The sequence below is a fragment of the Puntigrus tetrazona genome, chromosome 13 (genome assembly GCF_018831695.1).
Source record: "Puntigrus tetrazona isolate hp1 chromosome 13, ASM1883169v1, whole genome shotgun sequence".
Classification (NCBI taxonomy): Eukaryota; Metazoa; Chordata; class Actinopteri; order Cypriniformes; family Cyprinidae; genus Puntigrus; species Puntigrus tetrazona.
Genome location: NC_056711.1, coordinates 12,172,568 through 12,193,227, shown reverse-complemented (window position 1 = coordinate 12,193,227; position 20,660 = coordinate 12,172,568). Strand labels below are relative to the sequence as shown.

At 37.0% G+C, this 20,660-nt stretch overlaps 2 protein-coding genes and 1 long non-coding RNA gene across 6 annotated transcripts in view; 2 read left to right on the top strand and 1 right to left on the bottom strand.

Annotated features, from left to right (window-relative positions):
* The window catches only part of rock2a (rho-associated, coiled-coil containing protein kinase 2a), a 34,763-nt gene extending 25,414 nt beyond the window's left edge, over positions 1 to 9,349 (top strand). The window contains exons 17-32 of one of the 4 annotated variants that reach the window (XM_043256330.1): positions 60 to 220; positions 864 to 1,048; positions 1,184 to 1,253; positions 1,360 to 1,463; positions 1,582 to 1,768; positions 1,882 to 1,975; positions 2,101 to 2,195; positions 2,309 to 2,500; positions 2,587 to 2,755; positions 3,104 to 3,174; positions 3,938 to 4,026; positions 4,181 to 4,259; positions 4,400 to 4,658; positions 4,954 to 5,167; positions 5,815 to 6,081; positions 6,619 to 8,258. In XM_043256330.1, the coding sequence (XP_043112265.1) occupies positions 60 to 220; positions 864 to 1,048; positions 1,184 to 1,253; positions 1,360 to 1,463; positions 1,582 to 1,768; positions 1,882 to 1,975; positions 2,101 to 2,195; positions 2,309 to 2,500; positions 2,587 to 2,755; positions 3,104 to 3,174; positions 3,938 to 4,026; positions 4,181 to 4,259; positions 4,400 to 4,658; positions 4,954 to 5,167; positions 5,815 to 6,081; positions 6,619 to 6,703 (2,321 nt within the window). In that variant the 3' untranslated portion in view covers positions 6,704 to 8,258. Of the gene's footprint in view, positions 1 to 59; positions 221 to 863; positions 1,049 to 1,183; positions 1,254 to 1,359; positions 1,464 to 1,581; positions 1,769 to 1,881; positions 1,976 to 2,100; positions 2,196 to 2,308; positions 2,501 to 2,586; positions 2,756 to 3,103; positions 3,175 to 3,937; positions 4,027 to 4,180; positions 4,260 to 4,399; positions 4,659 to 4,953; positions 5,168 to 5,814; positions 6,082 to 6,618; positions 8,259 to 8,428 lie in introns of those variants that run through there. The other 3 variants (XM_043256333.1, XM_043256332.1, XM_043256331.1) reach the window with 3 other exon arrangements.
* Positions 9,350 to 9,962: 613 nt separating this feature from the next.
* slc66a3 (solute carrier family 66 member 3) lies at positions 9,963 to 12,981 on the bottom strand. The gene is made up of 7 exons (XM_043256341.1): positions 12,692 to 12,981; positions 11,740 to 11,822; positions 11,585 to 11,654; positions 11,443 to 11,500; positions 11,178 to 11,298; positions 11,058 to 11,099; positions 9,963 to 10,981 (listed from the first exon to the last, which is right to left on the bottom strand). The coding sequence occupies exons 1-7, from the start codon at positions 12,976 to 12,978 to the stop codon at positions 10,890 to 10,892; spliced, it is 753 nt and encodes a 250-aa protein (XP_043112276.1). The 5' UTR covers positions 12,979 to 12,981; the 3' UTR covers positions 9,963 to 10,889.
* Positions 12,982 to 13,008: 27 nt separating this feature from the next.
* The window catches only part of LOC122357111, a 28,373-nt gene continuing 20,721 nt past the window's right edge, over positions 13,009 to 20,660 (top strand). Inside the window, exons 1-2 of the long non-coding RNA XR_006252425.1 lie at positions 13,009 to 13,348; positions 13,844 to 13,900. This is a non-coding gene — a long non-coding RNA (uncharacterized LOC122357111). The remainder of the gene's footprint in view (positions 13,349 to 13,843; positions 13,901 to 20,660) is intronic.

The following is a 20,660-nucleotide window of genomic DNA, read 5'->3' as shown; positions in this document are numbered from 1 at the left end:
GGATTTTAAGAAAGGTGTAATGGACTTGTTAACGTGTCTGTCTGTGTGTGTTCACCTAGAGCTGGAACAGAAGCTGCAGGAGGAACGTTCCTCTAAACTGCGTGTGGAGAACAGGGTGTTAGAATTGGAGAAGAAGAACTCCATGCTTGACTGTGACTATAAACAGTCTCTGCAGAAACTAGAGGAACTGCGACGACACAAGGAGAGACTCACAGAAGAGGTGGGTGTAGGGTATAAATGTTTCTTTTTGCAGCAACCAGAAAATTTACTGACTATAAATATCTCTTACTGACCATGAAACATTGATTTAATTTATTTATTTGCACTATTTAAAAATCAGTTAGGGTCAGTATGTTTTTATATAATTTTTTTAATGCTGCAGTGTCAGGGATGCATTACATGGCTAAAAGTGATAAAGAAGATATTTATAGGGATTTCTAAACCAATTAAATGAAACTTTTTAATCAATCAAAGAATTCTGTAAAAAGCATAATGGTTTCCACTAAAATATGTTTTCAATAGAAATAGTAATAGTAATAATTTACATTGTAATATTTCACAATTTTATTATTTTTACTGTTTTCGTTACATTTATTCAGCCTCTGTGAGAAAAAAGTAACTTTTAAAACCATTAAAAACCTTACCGATGCCTTATTTTATGAACTTTAAAAAAGTATTGTATCTTTTTATTTTAAACTATTATACATGTTTCTGTATTTTAGAATGGAAAGTGGTTTTTACGTTTTTGACATTTTTTTTACTTGGACCATTATGTTTATTATATATAACAAAACCTTTTTTCAATCACAATAACAGTTGTTGCAGAAAAGTCTTTTAGACTCTCCGGCTTTTTCTTTCTCTAGGTGAAGAATCTGAGTCTAAAGATCGAGCAAGAGGTTCAGAAACGCACTTTGACTCAGAATGACCTGAAGGTTCAGAACCAGCAGCTCAGCACACTGCGAACATCAGAGAAACAGCTCAAACAGGAGATAAACCACCTGTTGGAAATCAAACGTAGCTTGGAAAAACAAAATATGGAACTGCGCAAGTATGCACCGCATGCATATGAACTCTGAATATTTATTATCTTACTCAGAAACACACAACTTCTTTGTGATTCAGTTTTTGCTAAATAACTGAAATTATTCATATATTAGATTAATTTCTGTGAATGTGATCCTAGGGAGCGTCAGGATTCTGATGGACAGATGAAGGAACTGCAGGATCAGTTGGAGGCAGAGCAGTATTTCTCCGTAAGAAGTCTAAACTGTCTTTCCCTCCAGAAACAATCTGCATACTCTAACATAAGGTCTAACAATACTTTGTGTGTGCGTGTACGTGCCTGTATGTTTGTTGTAGACACTGTATAAGACACAGGTGCGGGAACTGAAGGAAGAGTGTGAGGAGAAAAATAAACTCTATAAAGACATGCAACAGAATCTACAGGAGCTTCAAGAGGAAAGGTGATATCTACATTTTATAATTTTTGGGTTCAATATACCAGCATACTTTAATTAAATTACAAATTGAATGTATGTATTGTGTATATGTTGGTTTAAATTCAGTATACCTTTTTCTCAGGGACTCTCTTGCGGCCCAGTTGGAGATCACACTAACGAAAGCTGATTCAGAGCAGCTGGCGCGCTCAATTGCGGAGGAACAGTATTCTGACCTGGAGAAGGAAAAGATCATGAAGGAGCTGGAGATCAAAGAAATGATGGCCAGACACAGACAGGAGCTTGCAGAAAAAGACACCACCATCACCTCAGTGAGTTACAACACACTTCAAGCTATTAGCCGCTGTTACAGAAATCACATTTAGATTTAAACAGGTTGAGGACATTGGATGGTGTTTGGTTTAACGGTTTCATCCTTCCACAGCTAGAGGAAGCTAATCGCACTTTGACAAATGATGTGGCAAACCTGGCCAATGAAAAGGAAGAACTCAACAACAAGCTAAAGGAAACACAGGACTGTAAGTTATCCAGAACTTACACCAACAGTGGCTAAATAGATTAAGCTTTATATATTAATTTACATTACATCTTATCATTTTAAAACCATCGTTTCACGATGACTGAATTTCGATTTTTGTGTCAGATCTGCAAAATATCAAGAATGAAGAGCAGTCTATCACTCAACTAAAACTTGCGCTTGAGAAACAGCTTCAGTCAGAGAGAACTCTCAAAACACAGGTACACCCTTATGTTGTCCTTGTAGCAAATGCGAATCAAATCAAGCTTGTTAAATTTGATTTACTGCCTTGGTTACTACTTTATCTTGATTTTTATCGTTTTTTTTACTCTAGGCAGTGAACAAGCTGGCAGAGATCATGAACAGAAAGGAGGTCAGAGGTGGTGGAAGTCGCCGTGGAAATGATACAGACGTGAGGAGGAAGGAAAAAGAAAACAGGAAGTTGCAGCTGGAGCTGCGTTCCGAGAAAGAGAAGCTTAACAGCTCTATCATCAAATACCAGAGAGAAATCAACGACATGCAAGCGGTATGACCTCTAATCAGTCTGAAGAATGCTACAGTGCTTGACATATAGCCAGAGTGCTCGTTTTACTCTTGATTTATTTCCTGCAGCAACTGGCAGATGAGTCTCAGGTGCGTATCGAGCTGCAGATGGCTCTGGACAGTAAAGACAGTGATATTGAGCAGCTGCGTAGCCTTTTAAACTCTCTAAACGTCCAGTCGCTCGAGTCGGCCAGTATGAGCAGCGGACCAGACATGGACACTGACGAGTCACTACCAGGTACTGTGAAGACATTTTTCTCAACTTATTTTCATTCTGTTTTCCTTCTGCATAACTTTTCCTTTTAATTCACTTTTCTTGTGTTATCTTCACATCATTCCATATCACCCTCCTTTCTTTCTGCTTAGTTTTAGTCTGGTTCTCAGTTCTCAACTTTTTGATGTTTCACACTTCACCTCACTGCAGAGCCTGACCCTACAGGTGACCTGCATGGCTTTCAGTGCATGACCTTTTGACCTCTTAAGACTTGCGTGGATCTTGTCCTTTCCCTTGACAGGCTTTTCTCTGATGTAGTTTTAGAAAACTGCTCCGTTTTATTATACATGACTTTTTTTGTGTGTTGTACAGAGACAAGACTGGAGGGTTGGCTGTCTTTACCAGTGAGGAACAACACCAAACGCTTCGGGTGGGAAAGGAAGGTATGTTTTTAGACAGGAGTAATGCATTTTTAAAACAAGCTGTTAGCTAAGGATGCTGTGTTTGCTACGCTGTAGTGCAATAGTATTAGCATCAACATGACATTAAAATGGACTGGTCAATTAAGTAATCAGTATATAATTAAAAATAATAAAGTTAAGAAAATAAAGAACAACAAAAATTTTGATTTTATTTCTGACATTATGATATGACATCATGGTGGATGTGCATGGGAATGCAAATTAGTAATTAAGCAAAATTATTGTCATGCTTTATCTTGAAATATTTTTTAAGATTTTAAATTAAGTTTTTAAGCTGAAATAAAATACTAATATTCAATGAAATTAGAAATGTTGTCTTTGCAAGTAATTGAAATAGAATTTCAATTAAACTGAAATAAAAAATAGCTAAATATAAATGTTTTTTAAAAAAAAGTAAGGTTGCAGCACATAATGAAATTACTACAAATTAAAATATATGTAAAATATAAAAGACTAAAATGACTCTGTTGTTGTAGTGAGTGAATAAAATACTTATCTATGTAATAAACCTTTAAATTATTAACTTTGTCTGCATTAATTATTGTCTGCAGTCACATGACAAATACTAATTACCTGGACTGAACCTAAACCTCAAGTAACTTTGAAAACAGGAGCTAAAGCACAAGAGTTGTAGTGTTAGACACTCATAGCCTTGCATCAGAAATCCCATCCGACCCTATCATGCAGGATTCAGTGAGTCTTTTGTTTCTTTTCTCTCCTCTAGTATGTTGTGGTGAGCAGCAAGAAGATTCTCTTCTACAACAGCGAGCAGGACAAAGAGCATTCCAATCCTTATATGGTGTTGGACATAGAGTGAGTACTTTTACTATTTAAATCATTTAAAACATTGGTTACACAATCAGTTTTGTCCCAGTTTTAAAAAATTGACCTTTATCTTTTTTGACCGACTTCTGTCATTTCTGTCATCTTGTCTTTATCCTAATATCTCCATTTATTCCCTTGACAGTAAACTTTTCCATGTGCGTTCGGTAACCCAGACGGACGTCTATCGCGCTGACGCCAAAGAGATCCCCAGAATATTTCAGGTATATTGGTACCACAGATAACACGGGCAGGGTATCAGGGAACTTTAAAACTTGATACCTGTAGAAAAAAAAACAAATACTTGATCCTAAGAATAATGTCTGTAAATTAAGTACTCGTCACTTATCATTGCTTCTCCCAGATCTTGTACGCTAATGAGGGTGAGAGCAAGAAAGAGCAAGAACTGGAACCTCTTCCTGGGGACAAGTCCAGCTACATTTGCCATAAGGGTCACGAGTTCATTCCCACCCTGTACCACTTTTTCACTAACTGTGAAGCCTGTACCAAACCCCTGTGGAACATGTTCAAACCACCTCCAGCTCTCGAATGCAGACGATGCCACATCAAGTGCCACAAAGACCACATGGACAAGAAAGAGGAAGTCATCGCTCCCTGCCGAGGTTAGGAGGACCTTTCTTCTGTACTACCTTACATAAAAATAGGGTTCACTGGCTCCTGGCTTAGGATATAATCATAATATCTATATATGAAATATATATTCATTTTAAAAAAGTAAATTTGTGCTTTATTCATCATACATGACTGGAAACTGTAAAAAATTATATAAGCACGCATTACACACACATACATATCAGTTGGATGCGTTTTTCTATTTTAAAAGTTTTATACGTTTGAAGTAAACTGTCCCACTCACTTGGTGTTCTCCTCGTCCGCTCTTCTTTTCTGCATCTCCAGTGAACTACGATGTGTCTACAGCAAAAAATTTGCTGCTGTTAGCATTGTCTCAGGAGGACCAGCAGAAATGGGTTAGTCGACTAATGAAGAAGATCCTTAAAAAACCTCCAGCACCAGACGCTCCTCATCGTTCCTCTCCCAGAGTTCCTGTTAAAGTACAAAGCAGTCAGTCGATGAGGAGACCCAGCCGACAAATACCCTCCGGCAAACCCAGGTGAGCACCAAGCCTTGAACTCAATTAATCATATGACTGTGTCCAGTTTCATCTTGTATTTCATCTTGTAAGTTTTCACTGCTGTTAGTTCAAGTATGTTGCCCAGGTTGTTGTTCATCAGTGTCAGTCTAAAAGGATTACATAAAGGCCTGGTTTTCATTCACAGATCCTCTCAGACCAGTTTGTGCAAAAATGACATACACATGAATCCATTTATTTATTTTTCTTTTCCCTGAAAGTATTTATTTTATTAAATTGTGTCCGTGAAGCCCGTTTCTGACACAGTTTGTTTTTGTTTTTTTAAAGGTCATTTAGTTTATATTTCACAATTTTTTTGCATGGGACTTTTTTGCATTTAAATCTCACATTTCCGTTTTTTTCCCTTACAATTCTGCCTTTTTTTCTGAATTGTGACATTATAAACTCACAGTTACTATTAAGTTAAGGTAATATTTTTATTAAGTGGCAGAAATGGGCTTCCATGGTATTGTTATTACCATTTTTGCTGTCAAGATTACATTGTTGGTACCCTGAGAGAAAAATCTATGTAGGATTTAATTTGAAACTATTTTACAATCAATGCAGAAACGCTAGACACATGTTTGGCACCGGTTACACACTAGAGTGCTACTCTATATGATACACAGGTCTGTGCACAACGTAAAGGAACCAACAACGTGTCTGGAGAAATCTGGCTTCATCTACCACAAGGGACATGAGTTTATTCCTTTATTCTACCACTTTCCTGCCAGCTGTGAGGCCTGTACCAAACCCCTGTGGAACATGTTCAAACCTCCTCTGGCTCTGGAATGCCAGAGATGCCAGATCAAATGCCACAAAGAGCACATGGACAAGAAAGAGGAAAGTCTCAGACCCTGTGCTCCAGACCCGTTCAACCCCCAGTTCAACACGGGGTGAGAGGAGAACATGGCCGACCTGGAAGTTGAATGGAGGATGTATTGATGTTTACCTTTAGTATGCTTTAGTAACACCATTCAAGAGCTTTCGAGGTTTAGCAGAATGACATTACAGTCTTTGCTAATGGTGGCTAGCTGGATATAAAGCTTAAACAGTGTTACGCTGGGCTACTTTTTGTAACTTGGGATGCAAGGTGACAGCTTTGGCATTAACAAAGCACTTTTCTCTTTTGTATCCAACTCAGGTTTTCTGTTGTGATTAGTAACAATGAATTTAAAGGCGAAATACTAAAAGTATGCATTAAACTTATCGCATAGAGGTCTGTATCTTATACTTGATTGCACATTTAGCACCAATTTCAAGATGCATACAGATTTAAAACATCAACAGACATTGAACGGTGGCCAGTCTTATTTTTAAGGTTTAGCTCTGTTATAGTAGCTTCACCTTAGCGAGCTACCTCTGGACCTTACTGAGACGATCTGTAGTGAGGTTAGTGAAAGTTGGCTGAATACTCTCTCCTCCACCTGCAGGCCTCTGGATTCGGAGCTTCAGGACTGGCACTGGGCTCTGGATGACGTGGATGATGTAGATTATGACCATACGTTTAATTTCTGAGGAGCATGTGTAGGGTTCAAACAGGGTAACTGCTTGCATAGGGGCTTTGTTCCAAAACCTCCCATCCCACCTACTTTGGCAGCATTTAGATCAGGGGTGTCAGACTCACAGCCCTGCACAGTTTAGATGAAACCCTAATTAAACACACCTGATCCTGCTAATCAAGTCATTAGGCTTAGTTGAAAACTACATGGTTTGTGTGTTGAAGTAGGGTTGGAATGAAACTCTGCAGGGCTCTAATGCTCCCTAATTTAGATTATTTTCTGTAATGTAATACACACGGGAGGAATCTTATAGTCAGTAATTCCATTAAATTGATAACATAAATGTTACAGAATGGGAACTGTACTCTGTATTATATACAATACATTATGATGTTTTACATTAATCAGTTTGGGGGTCAGTAAGATTTTAAGTCTCTTATGCTCAACAAAGATGCATTTATTTGGTTAAAATGCAGTAAAAGCTGTAATGTGAAATATTAATACAGTTAAAATAACTATTTTCTATTTGAATATATTTTAAAATGTAACTTATTCCTGTGATTGCAAAGCTACATTTTCAGCAGCTATTGCTACAGGCTTCGATGTCACAAGTTTCTTCAGAAATCATAAATTATGCTGATAAAATGGTCAAGAAATATTTTATAATCATGCTAAAAACAGTTGTGCTGCTTTAATATTTTTGTAAAAACTGATGTGGTTTAAAAGAACATTTATTTGAAATTAAAGTTAGATTTGGATTAATACATTTAGAATTTAGATTATTTTCTTTATAACTTGCTGACCCTAGACTTTTAAATGGTAGGATATGTCTAAAATTATATATACAAAATTGTGGGGGGAAAGTAAACTTTATTTGTTTGGCTCAGGGTTTTCTTGCATGTAGTTATGTATAGTTTGTGTTATTATAATACATACATGTGACGTGTAACAGGAACATCTTAAACCAAAGTGTTACCATAACATTTTATTTTATAAATTGGTGTTTATCCAGTATTTGTACGTTTAAAAATTGAGTTGACACTAAACTCTGCTCACTTGGTTTTGGAACAAAGTCATAGAGTGCCTTTTTTTTGTGTGCAGTGAGATTCCTTTGCTGTTTAAGCATGTGAGTGTGTTAACTTTTTGTGTGAAAGATTTGGCCAAGACGGGATATGGAGAATTTGCCATAATCCAACAGAAGTTTCTGTACAATTTCTCATTAACATCCTCCACCTCCTAATGCAAAGCTGAATAGTTTATTCAGTCATTTCTCACTAATGGAGAAGAGGTTTGTTCAGAGAATTGACTTGCTTGTTTCTTATTTGACCTTTAACCCTCTTGCCCTAGTCCCCCTCGACTGGACACTCGAAAGATGAGGCGAGAAGACTCCACCAACAGCCTCCTGAACTAATGAGTCCGTTTGATTATCGTGTTTACAAACTTTATCAAGAAGACATTTCAGCTGTACTGTAAAAGGAAAAAAACGAAATGGGAGAATGTGCATCAAAACAGTGTTTTTATTTTTAGGTCTAATTTGTTCCCTTTTGCAATAAACGTTTGCAACCTGTTGAGTGTTTTGCAGGTGTGTTAATCTGCTTCTCTTGAGCATGATGGCACGCTGTGGTGCTTTTATTTTTTTTTGAATGACCGAAGGATTTTTTTTTTTCCTCTTGGGTTAAAATGAGGTTAAGCTAACTTTCTCTTTGTCTTTCTCTTTCTCAATTTCTCCCTCATTCTCTAGTTAACCTTGTATTGGGATTCTGGTGCTGCTACATGGTGATTTTGGGGTTCTTCCTGTCACATCAACAAAAGACCTTTGTCGTAACTTTTCGCACATTTTGGCAAATCCAAAAAAAGTGAGAGATGCACAAATATTGATGAAGGCTTTGCCGTCGTGATATGGCATTTAATCTCTGGGCATATGGTTGCTTCGACTTCAAGAGCACAACAGATCTACACAGGACTGAAGGGTCAGCGTCACACCAAACTTCTTATTCATTCGAGGCCAGAGTTGACCTGAACGCTAAGACTGAACCCCGCTGGACCGGCCGGAGAATGTGGACGACAGCTGGGTCTGACCGTAGTCTTCTTTGTTTTGTTTTTTTTGTCTTTTATGGCTGAATATAGACTGTAGTGCAGCACACCACATAAACAGCTAGAAAACACCACTACATATGTTTCTCATTCCTTCATAAATGCAGTCAAACTGTAGTTTTTTTTTTTTCTTCTTCCTTGTAGTGTTTTTACCTTTGTTTACTCGACTGTGTGATCAAAGCTTGATTAAACCTTCTCTGATCATGAACGCATCCCATAATGCTCTCCTGGACACCTGTGCTGCTCACTCCCTAGTGTGAGTCGAATGTAATCTGAGGAGGAACCTTAATTAACGGGACATGATGGTATGAATAACAGAGATCAGCATCTGTGAGCTTTGCATGTGGGCAGGAGTTTTTAAAATGTTTCCAGTAGTCAGTTTTTGGCGGTCGTCTTATGAATTTGATCATCAGCTGTTAAAAGTTGAAATTTTGGGTCTCGTGCTACGACTTGCGCCAAAAATGGATTCATTTTGCAAGCACATAACTGAAATGTTCATAAGACGGTGTCTGAATGTCTGAAAACCATATTTAAATTCACTAAGTATTTTGTAGATTTTGTTGTTGAATGTTTGAAAACCATATTTAAATTCACTAAGTATTTTGTAGATTTTGTTGTTGTTTTTTTACACGTGATTTTATGTAAGTATATCATTGTTTTTTTTATATATATATATATATATCTATCATATAGCAATATAGTGTATATATATATATGTATATATATATATATATATATATATATATATATATATATATATATATATATATATATATATATATATATATATATATATATATATATATATAAAATATGAATATACAGCGTATATTTGACCTGCCATCTTACCAGTTGGTTTGCTATTTATACAGGTCTGGGCACTTTTTTTATTTTAAAGCGCTGCCTCCAGATTTGCATGTTTTATATTGATGTACTGTTTGACCATAAAATGAAAAGCATATGTAGCCGTGTTGTTTGGAAACCCTGTATAACATTTGCTTATTTTTGTAAACAAAAGTAGTGAGTTAAATAGGTATATAGCTGTGAATGTAGTAAAAGGAAGTAAAGTTTTAATATAAACAACGTGGTTCTTTCTTTGTTTTAATCTCAGGCCTAACACATTCTCAATACAGAACTGTAATAATAATTGCAATCAAAAATTCTGCAATTAAACAAACGCACACATTGTCACACAAAAGGAATGTTTATTGATTTATAAAATACAAAGGAACCTCTATTAAGTACTCACAAAAACATTCAGTTGTGCTTTAGACCTAATAGTCATTGAAATCATTTATTTTCAAGTTATAATCTTGTACTAGAACACTTCAGAGTCCTATAGTTGATTAGTTTTGCATTAATGATAACCACGTGTTCATTATGTATAATACAGATCAATATAGATGAAGCTTAGTATAAAAATAGTGCATATTTCAGCGTATTGTAAACATCACCCCTTCGTGAACTACAGTAAACGGCCTGTTCAGCAACCTGATATTAAACAATTTTAACAGCTCTTCAGCTTGAAAATTGCTCAAAAAAATATTTGTTACAGTATAACAACTTTAAAAACAGTATATCTGAACATGTACAAATGCAGAGAGTTACAGGCGAGAAAACTACCAGGAATTATAAGAAAGTGTTGGAATCAGTGAAGGATAGGAATGTTTTTACTGCTTTATAACGCATCACATATTTGGTCCGATTTCTGATATGTACTTATATCAAATGCAATTCATCATTTGTGAGTCTACAACATTCGTATCCGTTTTACTTCATGGGAAAATGAGATTTAATCCCACGGACACACATTCTAATACATAAGAGATCTGCATGTTCTGAAGAAAATACCAGTGCTTGCAAAGAAGCTAAATAAACGTGTGGAAAACTTTAAGCTGACCATAAATAGTGTAAAACTAGCTAAAAATGGTCTAATATACGTCAACTGGGAAAACCGGAGCATTATGATACGATTTTTGGTTTTAATTGCAATATAGAAAGCGCTACTCTCAAATAGCACCTGACCTAAATCTAGTTTAGTTCTACAAAGAAAACAAAACTCCAACAGCAAACAATGAGATAAACCGTATGCAGAAAGCTGCATCCTCTTAATCCTGTTTCACTGCACGAGGTTTGTAGTAGACGACAGTGACTGTGACCCACATGTTCAGAACGCTCATGACCACAAACCGTATGAGAACTTGAAGGGAAAGAAAGGAAAGATAAAGACGACGTCTCAATCAAACACTTAATCCCATCAGAAAGTTCTTACTGACCTTGCGTGTCTCCGGTGGTGATGACGGTGGTGAAGATCCGTGCTGGCAAACACAGCAAACACCCCATATCAATACGACAGACTGGAGAAGTGCCTAAAGTTTTCCTTTTGTGTCACTTACCCAGGCACGTATATGTGGCCAGAGCCCAGGTGAGAGCGCTGACCTGCCCGGAGTCCTTTGAGCGCCACAGACACTGAAGCTGTGCCAGTTTGCTGCCAGCACTAATGAAAGTGCACAAACTCTAGACAATATCGAAAAACAACAACCATTATTACCGCTCAAAAGTCAGTTTTCTAAGAACTTGATCAAAATAATGACAAGATCATTTTTTTTTTGTTAAATGAAAGCATGTTTCATTGCATATGGCATAGTGGCATGTTCTCACCATGGCCAGATCAATCACCCACTTCTGTACCGTAAGCAGCTGCCATCCACCCACGAACCTGATTCTTACAGTAAAGGAATGAAAAACGATCACAGTTGTTATATGTAAGGCATAACCTGACAGCGTGGGTCGGAAAGGATACAGTGCTGCGTATATGAGGCTGTGTTTCATGTTCCTGTTGTAGTGCAGGATTAACAGGAGCACAATGACATCTGTGCACACGCAAGATTGAAATCATAACTGAGACTGGATTTAGAGTGCTTGAACATCAGTGTCTGGTCTGTCAGCTGGGCTCACCTTGTGCAATGAGGATGGGATACTCCAGGTATGTGAGCGGTGGGTAGTCATAATACATCTGGTAGGACATGAACACTATAAACCTACACACACATGAAGAAGAGGAACAAGTGGGTCGGACACTTTTTCTATAAAAACATACTGCTATTTAATACCAACTTTTATTAATCTCTAAAATCTGATAATAAACCATTTCATATGGTAGTATAACTGATATGCTCAGTTTTTGCAATTATTTAAAAATGTTATATTATTTTTATATTTTCAGTTTTCACTGTAATTTTAAAAGTTTTGGTCATTTAGTTATTTTTGTTATGTTTATTTCTGTCTCTTTAATTCTTTTTATTTATTAGTGTTTAGTTTGGATTATTTTAGTACTTAAAGATACATAAAGTGTAAAAGTTTCTAATAATTTCAGATAATGCTTATTTTGTTTCAAGTAAACATTTTTGAAGCTTTTAGTTTTATTTTTAATCACCAGTAATAACCCTATTTCAATTTGACTCATTTACAGGTTTTTTTTTTTTGTTTTTTTTAATAATGGAATTTATACAAATGTAAAAAGTCTTGAACTCAAATGTTTTAAAATGTATTAAGGTTACTGAAATAATATATAATAATATGAAAAAATTAGGAAGGAAACAAATAATGCAGTGGACATTTCCATTTTTTTTTTTTTTTTTTTTTTTTTAAAGTGCATAGTGCACTAATGTTATGTAGGCTATATGACTGTGATATATTACATAAATTTTGGTTTCATTTAATTAAACGTATGGTGGTAATTATTCTAAAATATACTTAAAGCAACATCAGAACAAACCAATAACCCCTGTGCATGCTCACACACTTGTCTGGAACACACATATATATGTTTATGAACGACAGGACGCAGCTCAGTCCGGATGTCTTCAAGGCTTCACTGCAGCAGGAAGAGTCGGTGTGAAGTTCTTACCCGAGCAGCTCGAGCAGCAGACTGTTCAGACTGACTCCAGAAGTGGCTCTGGCTCGCATCAGCACGAAGATCTGCGGGAACTTCAGCACCATGCACACGAACAGAGTGCTGAAATTCGCCAAATGCAGCGTCAAATTGCCCTCCATCTCTGTTGATCCCTCTCTGTGATCCGCTCGTGGGATCTTGGCAAGAAAACGGCTCCAGATGTTAGCATCGGAATCAGCGGCACTTCCGCACACATCAGCGCGCCGCGCGAGATTTGACCCTCCGCAGCGCCCGTAGCTCATTGCTACGGCTTCTTCTTGAGCGAGAGATTATTCAAACCAGTGTTGCCAGGGTCGCTGTTTTCCCGCACAATTGGGCTATTTTGAAAATGCAGTCGCGGGAATAAAGTACCACAGGCCGCAAAAATGTTTGTTTGTAGATAAAGAAAAAAATAAAAGTGGAATCGATTATATGTGGGAATAGAGCCCCTGGTAATTAATATTTGGCAACAGCCGCTGCAGCTTGAGTGAACACGTGCGCCTTTAGCGTAACGTTACAAAGCAAGCGTCACGTCAGTTACGCCAATGTCCTTGGTTACGCCCACATTTACCGGGTTTAGCATCTGTTGGCCTGAAGAGCAACAGTCTGGACAAGCAGCATATATAATGTCAGGTAAATATGGAAAAAAATATCGAGAGATTAATGGAGTGGATCAGAAGTGTGCCAAATGACGATAAACAAAGCATTCTGCAAGTATTGCAAATGCTAAATATAATGAGGATTCGAGCTTAAATGCAAACAAAAAGCATATGCTGCCATGAATTTAAACCATCACCACGGACGCTTTCTCTCTTTACTGCTGAAATCTATTCAGCACCACCTTAAGAAAGCTGAAGAAGAGAGCACTATAGTATAAAAAAAACCCTGAGATTGTAGATAGTTCTGTTCAAAGTTGTAATCAAAATGAGGTTGCACAGTTAGGCCACACCGTCTTAAGAAGAAAACGTTCTCAAATTCTAGTTCTGAAATAGAGAAGACAAACTAGAACAAAAACATAATACGAGGGTTCAAGTTCACTTAGTAAGCATACTGGTTATAACGTTTATTAATAGCCTGTGCTTATTGAGTTTGAAAGTGTATGTTAATTTGTATATTGTGTGTAAACAGAACAACAGCAGATCTGGAGAAAAGAGCATCAGAGGCAAGTGCAGAGAAGAGAAAACAGTAAGTACACTTAAGTACGTCTGACCAGGGTCAGGAAATATCAGCGAGGACATGTTCTTGTTAATTGTTTAAGATTGTGTAAAAAAATACATTGCGTGTTATAACATGGTTAAGAGAAAAGGCAAAAACTGTAACACATATATGTGTGTACACACGCAATCACACACATATACATTTATAACTGGGTTTTTTTTAAAGCCCTTTGCGTGAATCCAGTTTTCTAGTACAATCTGATTGACACTGGAAAAATTGGGCTAGTTTTCATTTCATTTGGGCAGGTTTTAAGTTGTCATTGGGCTGGAAATATTTCTTGGACCTGGCAAAACTGATTCAAACACTCCTCATCTTTGGCGCCGACAGATCATAAAGAACAATTCAGCATGTCATTATTAAACGCCTTCAGTTCAGTTGAAACACTGGGTCATTCGCAGAAATATGGTGACAGAAAACATATATAAAAATATACGGAAATTCACATTTACAGGTATTAAGCTATTAAAGTATTAGTATAAAAAACGGTGATACATTATGTTATGTAAAAATGTTGACCTAAACAAGAATGTTTTAAATGAGTTGTTTCAGTTGGGGCTTACATCATGAAATATTGAATCAAAATATTATCTCCTCAGTAGTGTTTTCAGATTCTAAAGTGAGACTAATTAATAAGTCTATCGATGTTTAAATAAATGTATAAAGTCATCATGATTTGAAAATGACGCAACTATAAATTAGATTAGATTAGATTAGATTCAACTTTATTGTCATTACACAATGTACAAGTACAAGGTAACGAAATGCAGTTTAGGTCTAACCAGGAGTGCAATAAGCAACTATAATACAAAATGAAGAGAAAAGAGAATTGGAGTGTGCCTCTATTTATTTGTTTTTAATAAGCAATTCACTGGGTTAAACAAATACTGTTACAACACAAAAATTATACATTTTAAAGCAACAAGTTTTATAACAACTTCATAATCAAAAGACAAGTTCATCTTTTTTCCTTTACTCTTGCTGTTTCCTTCTTTAATTTAGAAAAAAACAAAAACAAAAAAAACAAAAACAGACATACTTTTCATCGAGCAGCTTTGCTGCCTCTTGCTACCCTGTTCGAAGAACCATCTCGCTTGCTTTTTTTATTAATGCAAAGGCTTGCCAGTAATAAATAATACTATAAAATGTTCTGCAAGTACACAAAAAAGATTGAGAAACAACAACAAGGGTAAATGTACAAGGTTTCGGGTGAAAGGGGTGGGACAGGTGAGGGTGGGCAAATTTAGCAAAATCTCGGATTCATACAGGACAGATGAAGCATCTATACATCCATACTAGCCAGATAACAAAGTTGGTTTCATTATTCGTGTGCGTGTGTGTGTGCGCGTGTATGTGTGTGTATTTTTTTTTTCTTTTTTTTTTTTTTACAAAGTGGGTTTTGCTTTTTTTTTTTTTTTTTTTAAACAAGCAGGCATTGTTAATTACAGAGCACGAAGAATTAAGGCAGCTCAAATGTTCGCCTCAAAAAACTTTTAACATTAGATCCTTAAAAACTGCAGTTTGCGCTTGTTATTTTACACAGACATAGTGCCTCTCACACAGAGTGCAGAAATAAGAATTAGTTGTTGCATAATTCCGGCTGTTGACAAAGCCGTCCTCTGAAATACCGCCCACGGGAATGATGGGAAAAAACATTTCTTACATGGCTACAGGAGTGTCGCGATATTACTGACCCCTTTGTCACATACTATAGATGTTGAAAACTCACATCCAAGCTGCCTTTCGTTTTTCCAGTTCTCTTGATTTTACATCATTACAGTAGAGCTGACGTTGCTGTGCATGTTGTTTGGTTTGAGTTGTATAACACTGCTCGATGAGGGATGCACTGATTGATTGGTTTTGCTGGTATTTGAGTTGGGCTCTATGGGTTTCTGCGTCTCCATCTTGTTTCTGTGCGTGTGGCTGATCTTTGGCCACAGCAGTGCTCATGTTCCCCCTGTCTGATTAAACAGAAGCCCCCAAACATTCAGAATGACTAATTTTGGTGAATGAAAAAGCCAAGCGCTCTCTCTCTACCCAGCCTCGGGGCTGAAAGACAGTTTGGCCACTAAAACAGGCGCCTCTTTAGTAGATCCTTTGAAAGGCTCTTGGATTACAGTATTGCACTCAAGCTCTATGGTTTGTTATTTCAGTTCATTTTAACTCCTTGCATCTCTCATCTGTGCTTCTTTGAGTTTGTTGACAGAACACACTTCACTTCCCTCTAGTGGACTAATGTTGCCATGTCCTTTCACTGTGAGCAACTTTTTTATGAAATTGCTTGTAAGTATGGGTTGCATTGTTTTGGGATTGTTTCTTAAATTAAGTCTTGTATTTATTTGGCATGAAGGTGTGACCCGATCACTATCAGTTGTTAAATAGCCCCATTTGTTTGCACACGGCTCTGCATTTAATTCCAGTGTTTTGCTGTTTTTCAGATAAAAATGTATTATCCTTAGACTTACACCTTTCAAAAGTCTGAGATCAGTAAGATTTTTTTTTTTTAATTTAAATTCTGTTCAACGAGGATGCAGTAAATTATTCATAAGTGTCAGTAACAATTCTGTTCTTTTGAATCTTAACATCAAAGAATCCACAAAAATAATAGCAGCACAACTGTTTCCAACAATCACAATAAGAAGTCAATCTTGAGCACCAAATAAAAATATTAGAATGATTTCTGAAGAATCATGTGACAGTTGAAGACTGGAGTAATAATAGTTGCTGAAACTTCAGCTTTGTCGATTCATGGCATTTTCACAGGAATAACTTGCATTTTAAAATACATAAAAAAAAGCTATGTTAAATTGTAGTAATATTTCCCAATATTAATGTTTTCACTGAATTTTTTGCAGTCTTACTGACCTAAGACTTTTGAAAGGTGGTGTATTTTGCTAAGAGAAATCACTTATTTCTGGCTTGTTTTTGGGAAAGTTGTTTTCTTTTCGGAGAAGATCTGGCAACCCCACAATAGACGCATTTTGTATTTTTTCACTCTGGAAACTCTGGATCACCATCATACCATTTAGAAAGCACCGGACAGCTAATCAAACAGTGGTTTAAAAATGATTAAAAAGATTACTGGAACTAGAGAAATTATATTGTTTTGTGGCCATTTATAATAGTTAACACAGTTTTACAGTGTTTACCGTAAGTGCAATGACCATCTCTCCCATACAATGTACACATACATACACAGTGTCTCTCTGTTGTTGTCAAGGACAGCTTCATCTGCTTTGTCCCACACACACACACACACACACGTACGTTTTTGCTGGTGTCATTGTCTTGTCTGCGTGGGACCGCAGACACTACAACAGTGTTGGGTTTCAGGACTATATCTGTCCCAGCCCAGTCTGTGCTGCTCCGGTTACAAGAGCAAGGTCACACACGCGTACACACACACACACACACACAGGGAAGTGAAAAAAAAATCATATTTCATGTCTGTGAGATAAGCAGTAATAGGTGTTTGGGTGGTGTGTGCAGCTATAGGAAGTGATTCAGTATGACGTGACTTTCAATTGTCCTTCAAACACCATATTAATCAACGTGAACAGCTGTAACAGCTTCTTTTAAAAGTACACTGTTATAGAGAAATTTAAACATTTTGTGATAGTGAAAAATGTAACTGTCTTGGTGAATTATTATTTTTTTTTTTAGAACACTTGAATAATAATGATATTATTAAAAAACGTTTCCTAATTGTAGATTTAAATTTCACACTGTGTTTATATTTCACAATTTTAGCTTTGATTTTTGCTAAATTGCTACTTTATATCTTAATTTATTTCTTTAATCAAGACATTTCAGAATTGCAACTTAGTCTTTAATAGATTTTTTTTTTTATCTCACAATTTGACTGTTTCTTGCAGTTGCAAATATTCCTCGTAACAGCAACTTTATTCCCTATAATTGTGACTTTATATCTCACTTGCTCTTATTTAATCTCACGATTACATTTTTATTTTTTACTCTGAGGTGGAACGAGGCTTCCATAGTTCACTGTGGCATATTTCAAATACTAACTTAGTAAATAATTACTTTAAGTGAAAACAAATAAGAGGGGAGAAGCAAAAGGGCTAAGAATGAAAGAGGAGGAGGAGGAGGAGAGAGAGGAAAAAGCGAGGAAATATGAGTCAATAATAAGAGCGACATATGATGCTGTTGCTGGTTCCTCGCAACCAATCCAGACATGTAATGCACGTTTGGTTGTGCCGCACACACGGTATCAAGATTCTCAGATTTACTGTTTCTCCTATAAACACACACACCAAACACATGGACAGAGCATGTATACTGTGTGTGTGTGTGTGTGTGTGTGTGTGTGTGTGTGTGTTTTACGCTTCTCTGACATTTTGCCCTTTTTATCAATCTGCTCTCTGTAACACCTCCATCCAGACGGAGGGTCAGCCAGCCGTATCAGCACTGACAAAATAAATCTGACACAGGAATGTGTGTGTGTGTGTGTGTGTGTGTGTGTGTGTGTTTAAATCCGACACTGGAATGAGACTCCGCCACATACGAACCCCAGAGAGAAATCCAGTCCTTACTCTAACCAGTCACAATTAGACCTCTGAGCTTACTCTTAAAAAAATATACCACTGTGAAACTGAATCCTGTAGCAAAAAGTACAGAGGGATAGGGTAGGATTGCACTCTTCTTTGTACGTCGTCCAAGAGCAGAGAGAAAAAGAAGAGGGGAAAAGAGGTAGAGAGAGAAGTGGTAAAGGTTGAAGGGGAGATTTGGGTCAGCGTTGGCCAGTTAAACTCAGTTTATTTCAGAGTAATCGGAGAATTTTTTTATGAATAAAGCAAAACAAGAAACAACAACAGTAAAGTTGAAAAATAAAAGATGTAAACAGAAGAAAATTAAACAAGGAAAAAAAAAAAACTAAAAAGGATAAAAGTAACCAAAGAAGCAAAACAGAAAATAAAAAGGAATAAAAAGAAAGCAAAACAAAAAAGCAATTAAAAAGTAAACAGAACAACAAAAAAGGAGAAAAGCACATCAAAGTGATTAAAGAAAAGAAAAAAAACTAAAATGAAGAATGTCTGCTCTGATCTGAATTGCTGAAATGTTTAGTTTAGATTTATTTCCTCTTTTCATGTATGGCTGAAACATTTGCATTCATCAGTATTGCCAAATCATCAGAGTGTATTTTTGATACGTTTTATTTTTTATCCTCCTTGTGATTTCCGACACATTGCTTGACAAATTTTTGACTTGAATTTTAGACCTTCTCCCAAAATAAATTGGCAAACTTGAATGTTTTGTCAAACTGAACTCATTTTTGGCCGGAAATCTGATACACCTTCTCCCAATTACACACACACAAACACGCACACGCTTGGCTTTAAGGTTCACTCCTCCACTTTAGTCAAAACAAATAACCCATGCACCCAGGTGCTAACCATGCATTCAACTCTTACAGTACTCTATGTAACTAAAATCATTTTGGCTCTGTGTCCACCTAACCGACCCAGGCTACCTTTAAGCTAAATGTTCTTGGCATCTTGTGTAAGTGAACTCTATACCGAGGCACCTTGGAACTAACTGAAACTGTTCCTGTAACTGTAGCTGGAAAGGAAGTGATGAACATAATTTAGCGCTGATTGGGATTTGGCAAAAAATAAAGAATAAAAAACCTCAAGAATGCACCCTTGACACCAGCTCACAGCTGCCCGTGACGCTTACTGACCTCTCCACTGGTTTTGATTGTACTCTTGATAGCAAACCCAGGAGGGATTTTTCTTAAATAAGAGCACTGCAATAAGATGGATACTGATATAAATAATGAGAAATCCAACCCAAATGCCCCTGTGGACACTGATTTCCATCTAAGCCATCTGATACATCAGGACAGTGTGTACACAACCCACCAGCAGTGTTAGACCGACTCTTCTCTGAGCCGTGTGGCATGGCAATGAGCGCCTGTGATTGAACAGACTGGGTGGGACAGTCTCCAAGCCAATGGCTGCAAAGCAAGCAGCCATTTTAACAGTTCGCCAGAATGCTTGGTGAGGTCTGTACCCTGTAATCCTCAATCAAATCAGTGAGTGAATGAATTTTCATTGCACAATAAACCAGCAAACCATCCACAAACACTGTTTTCCAGTAGTGCAGACTACTTATCTTCTACTTTTCTTCTCCAACGACGGATGAGTTTCCGGCTTCTTCCTAGAGATGAAATGAAAGTTCACTCCATCCTTCTGTTTTTGTGCTCCTTCCAGGGTGTGTGTACGTTTCTCTCTTCCTGTCTTTTTGGGTGTCCGGTTCCAGAACACCTCTCCCTCAGAAAGGAGAGAAAGGAAAGAGGTTAAGAAAGAGTACAGAGTGTTTTGCTGGTGCTGCAGATACTGATACACATAGTCAGAGGAAGTGAGGGGGAGAAAGATTTGAGAGGAGAGAGTTTTAGAGCAACTCTGCATCTGTATTAGTCTTTCTGACTGAAGCCATTGAATCAGAAGCATCCAAACGTACAGACAGATTAAACTGAGCTTCTTTGAATGCACACACAAAGCAGAAAACTGGTCCATCCATCTGTGGCAGGATTTGACTGGCCCTGTTCCAAATTATAGTTATTCATGAGCGGGTTTGATTGGCAGCCTGGCAGATCTATTGTGTTTGGCTTAAGCTCCGCCTTTTTGGAAATCTGTATATATACACTGTAAGACCGCCTCCAACCAGCAGGGAAGTGGAGAGGATGAGAAATATCTCTTTCATCAAC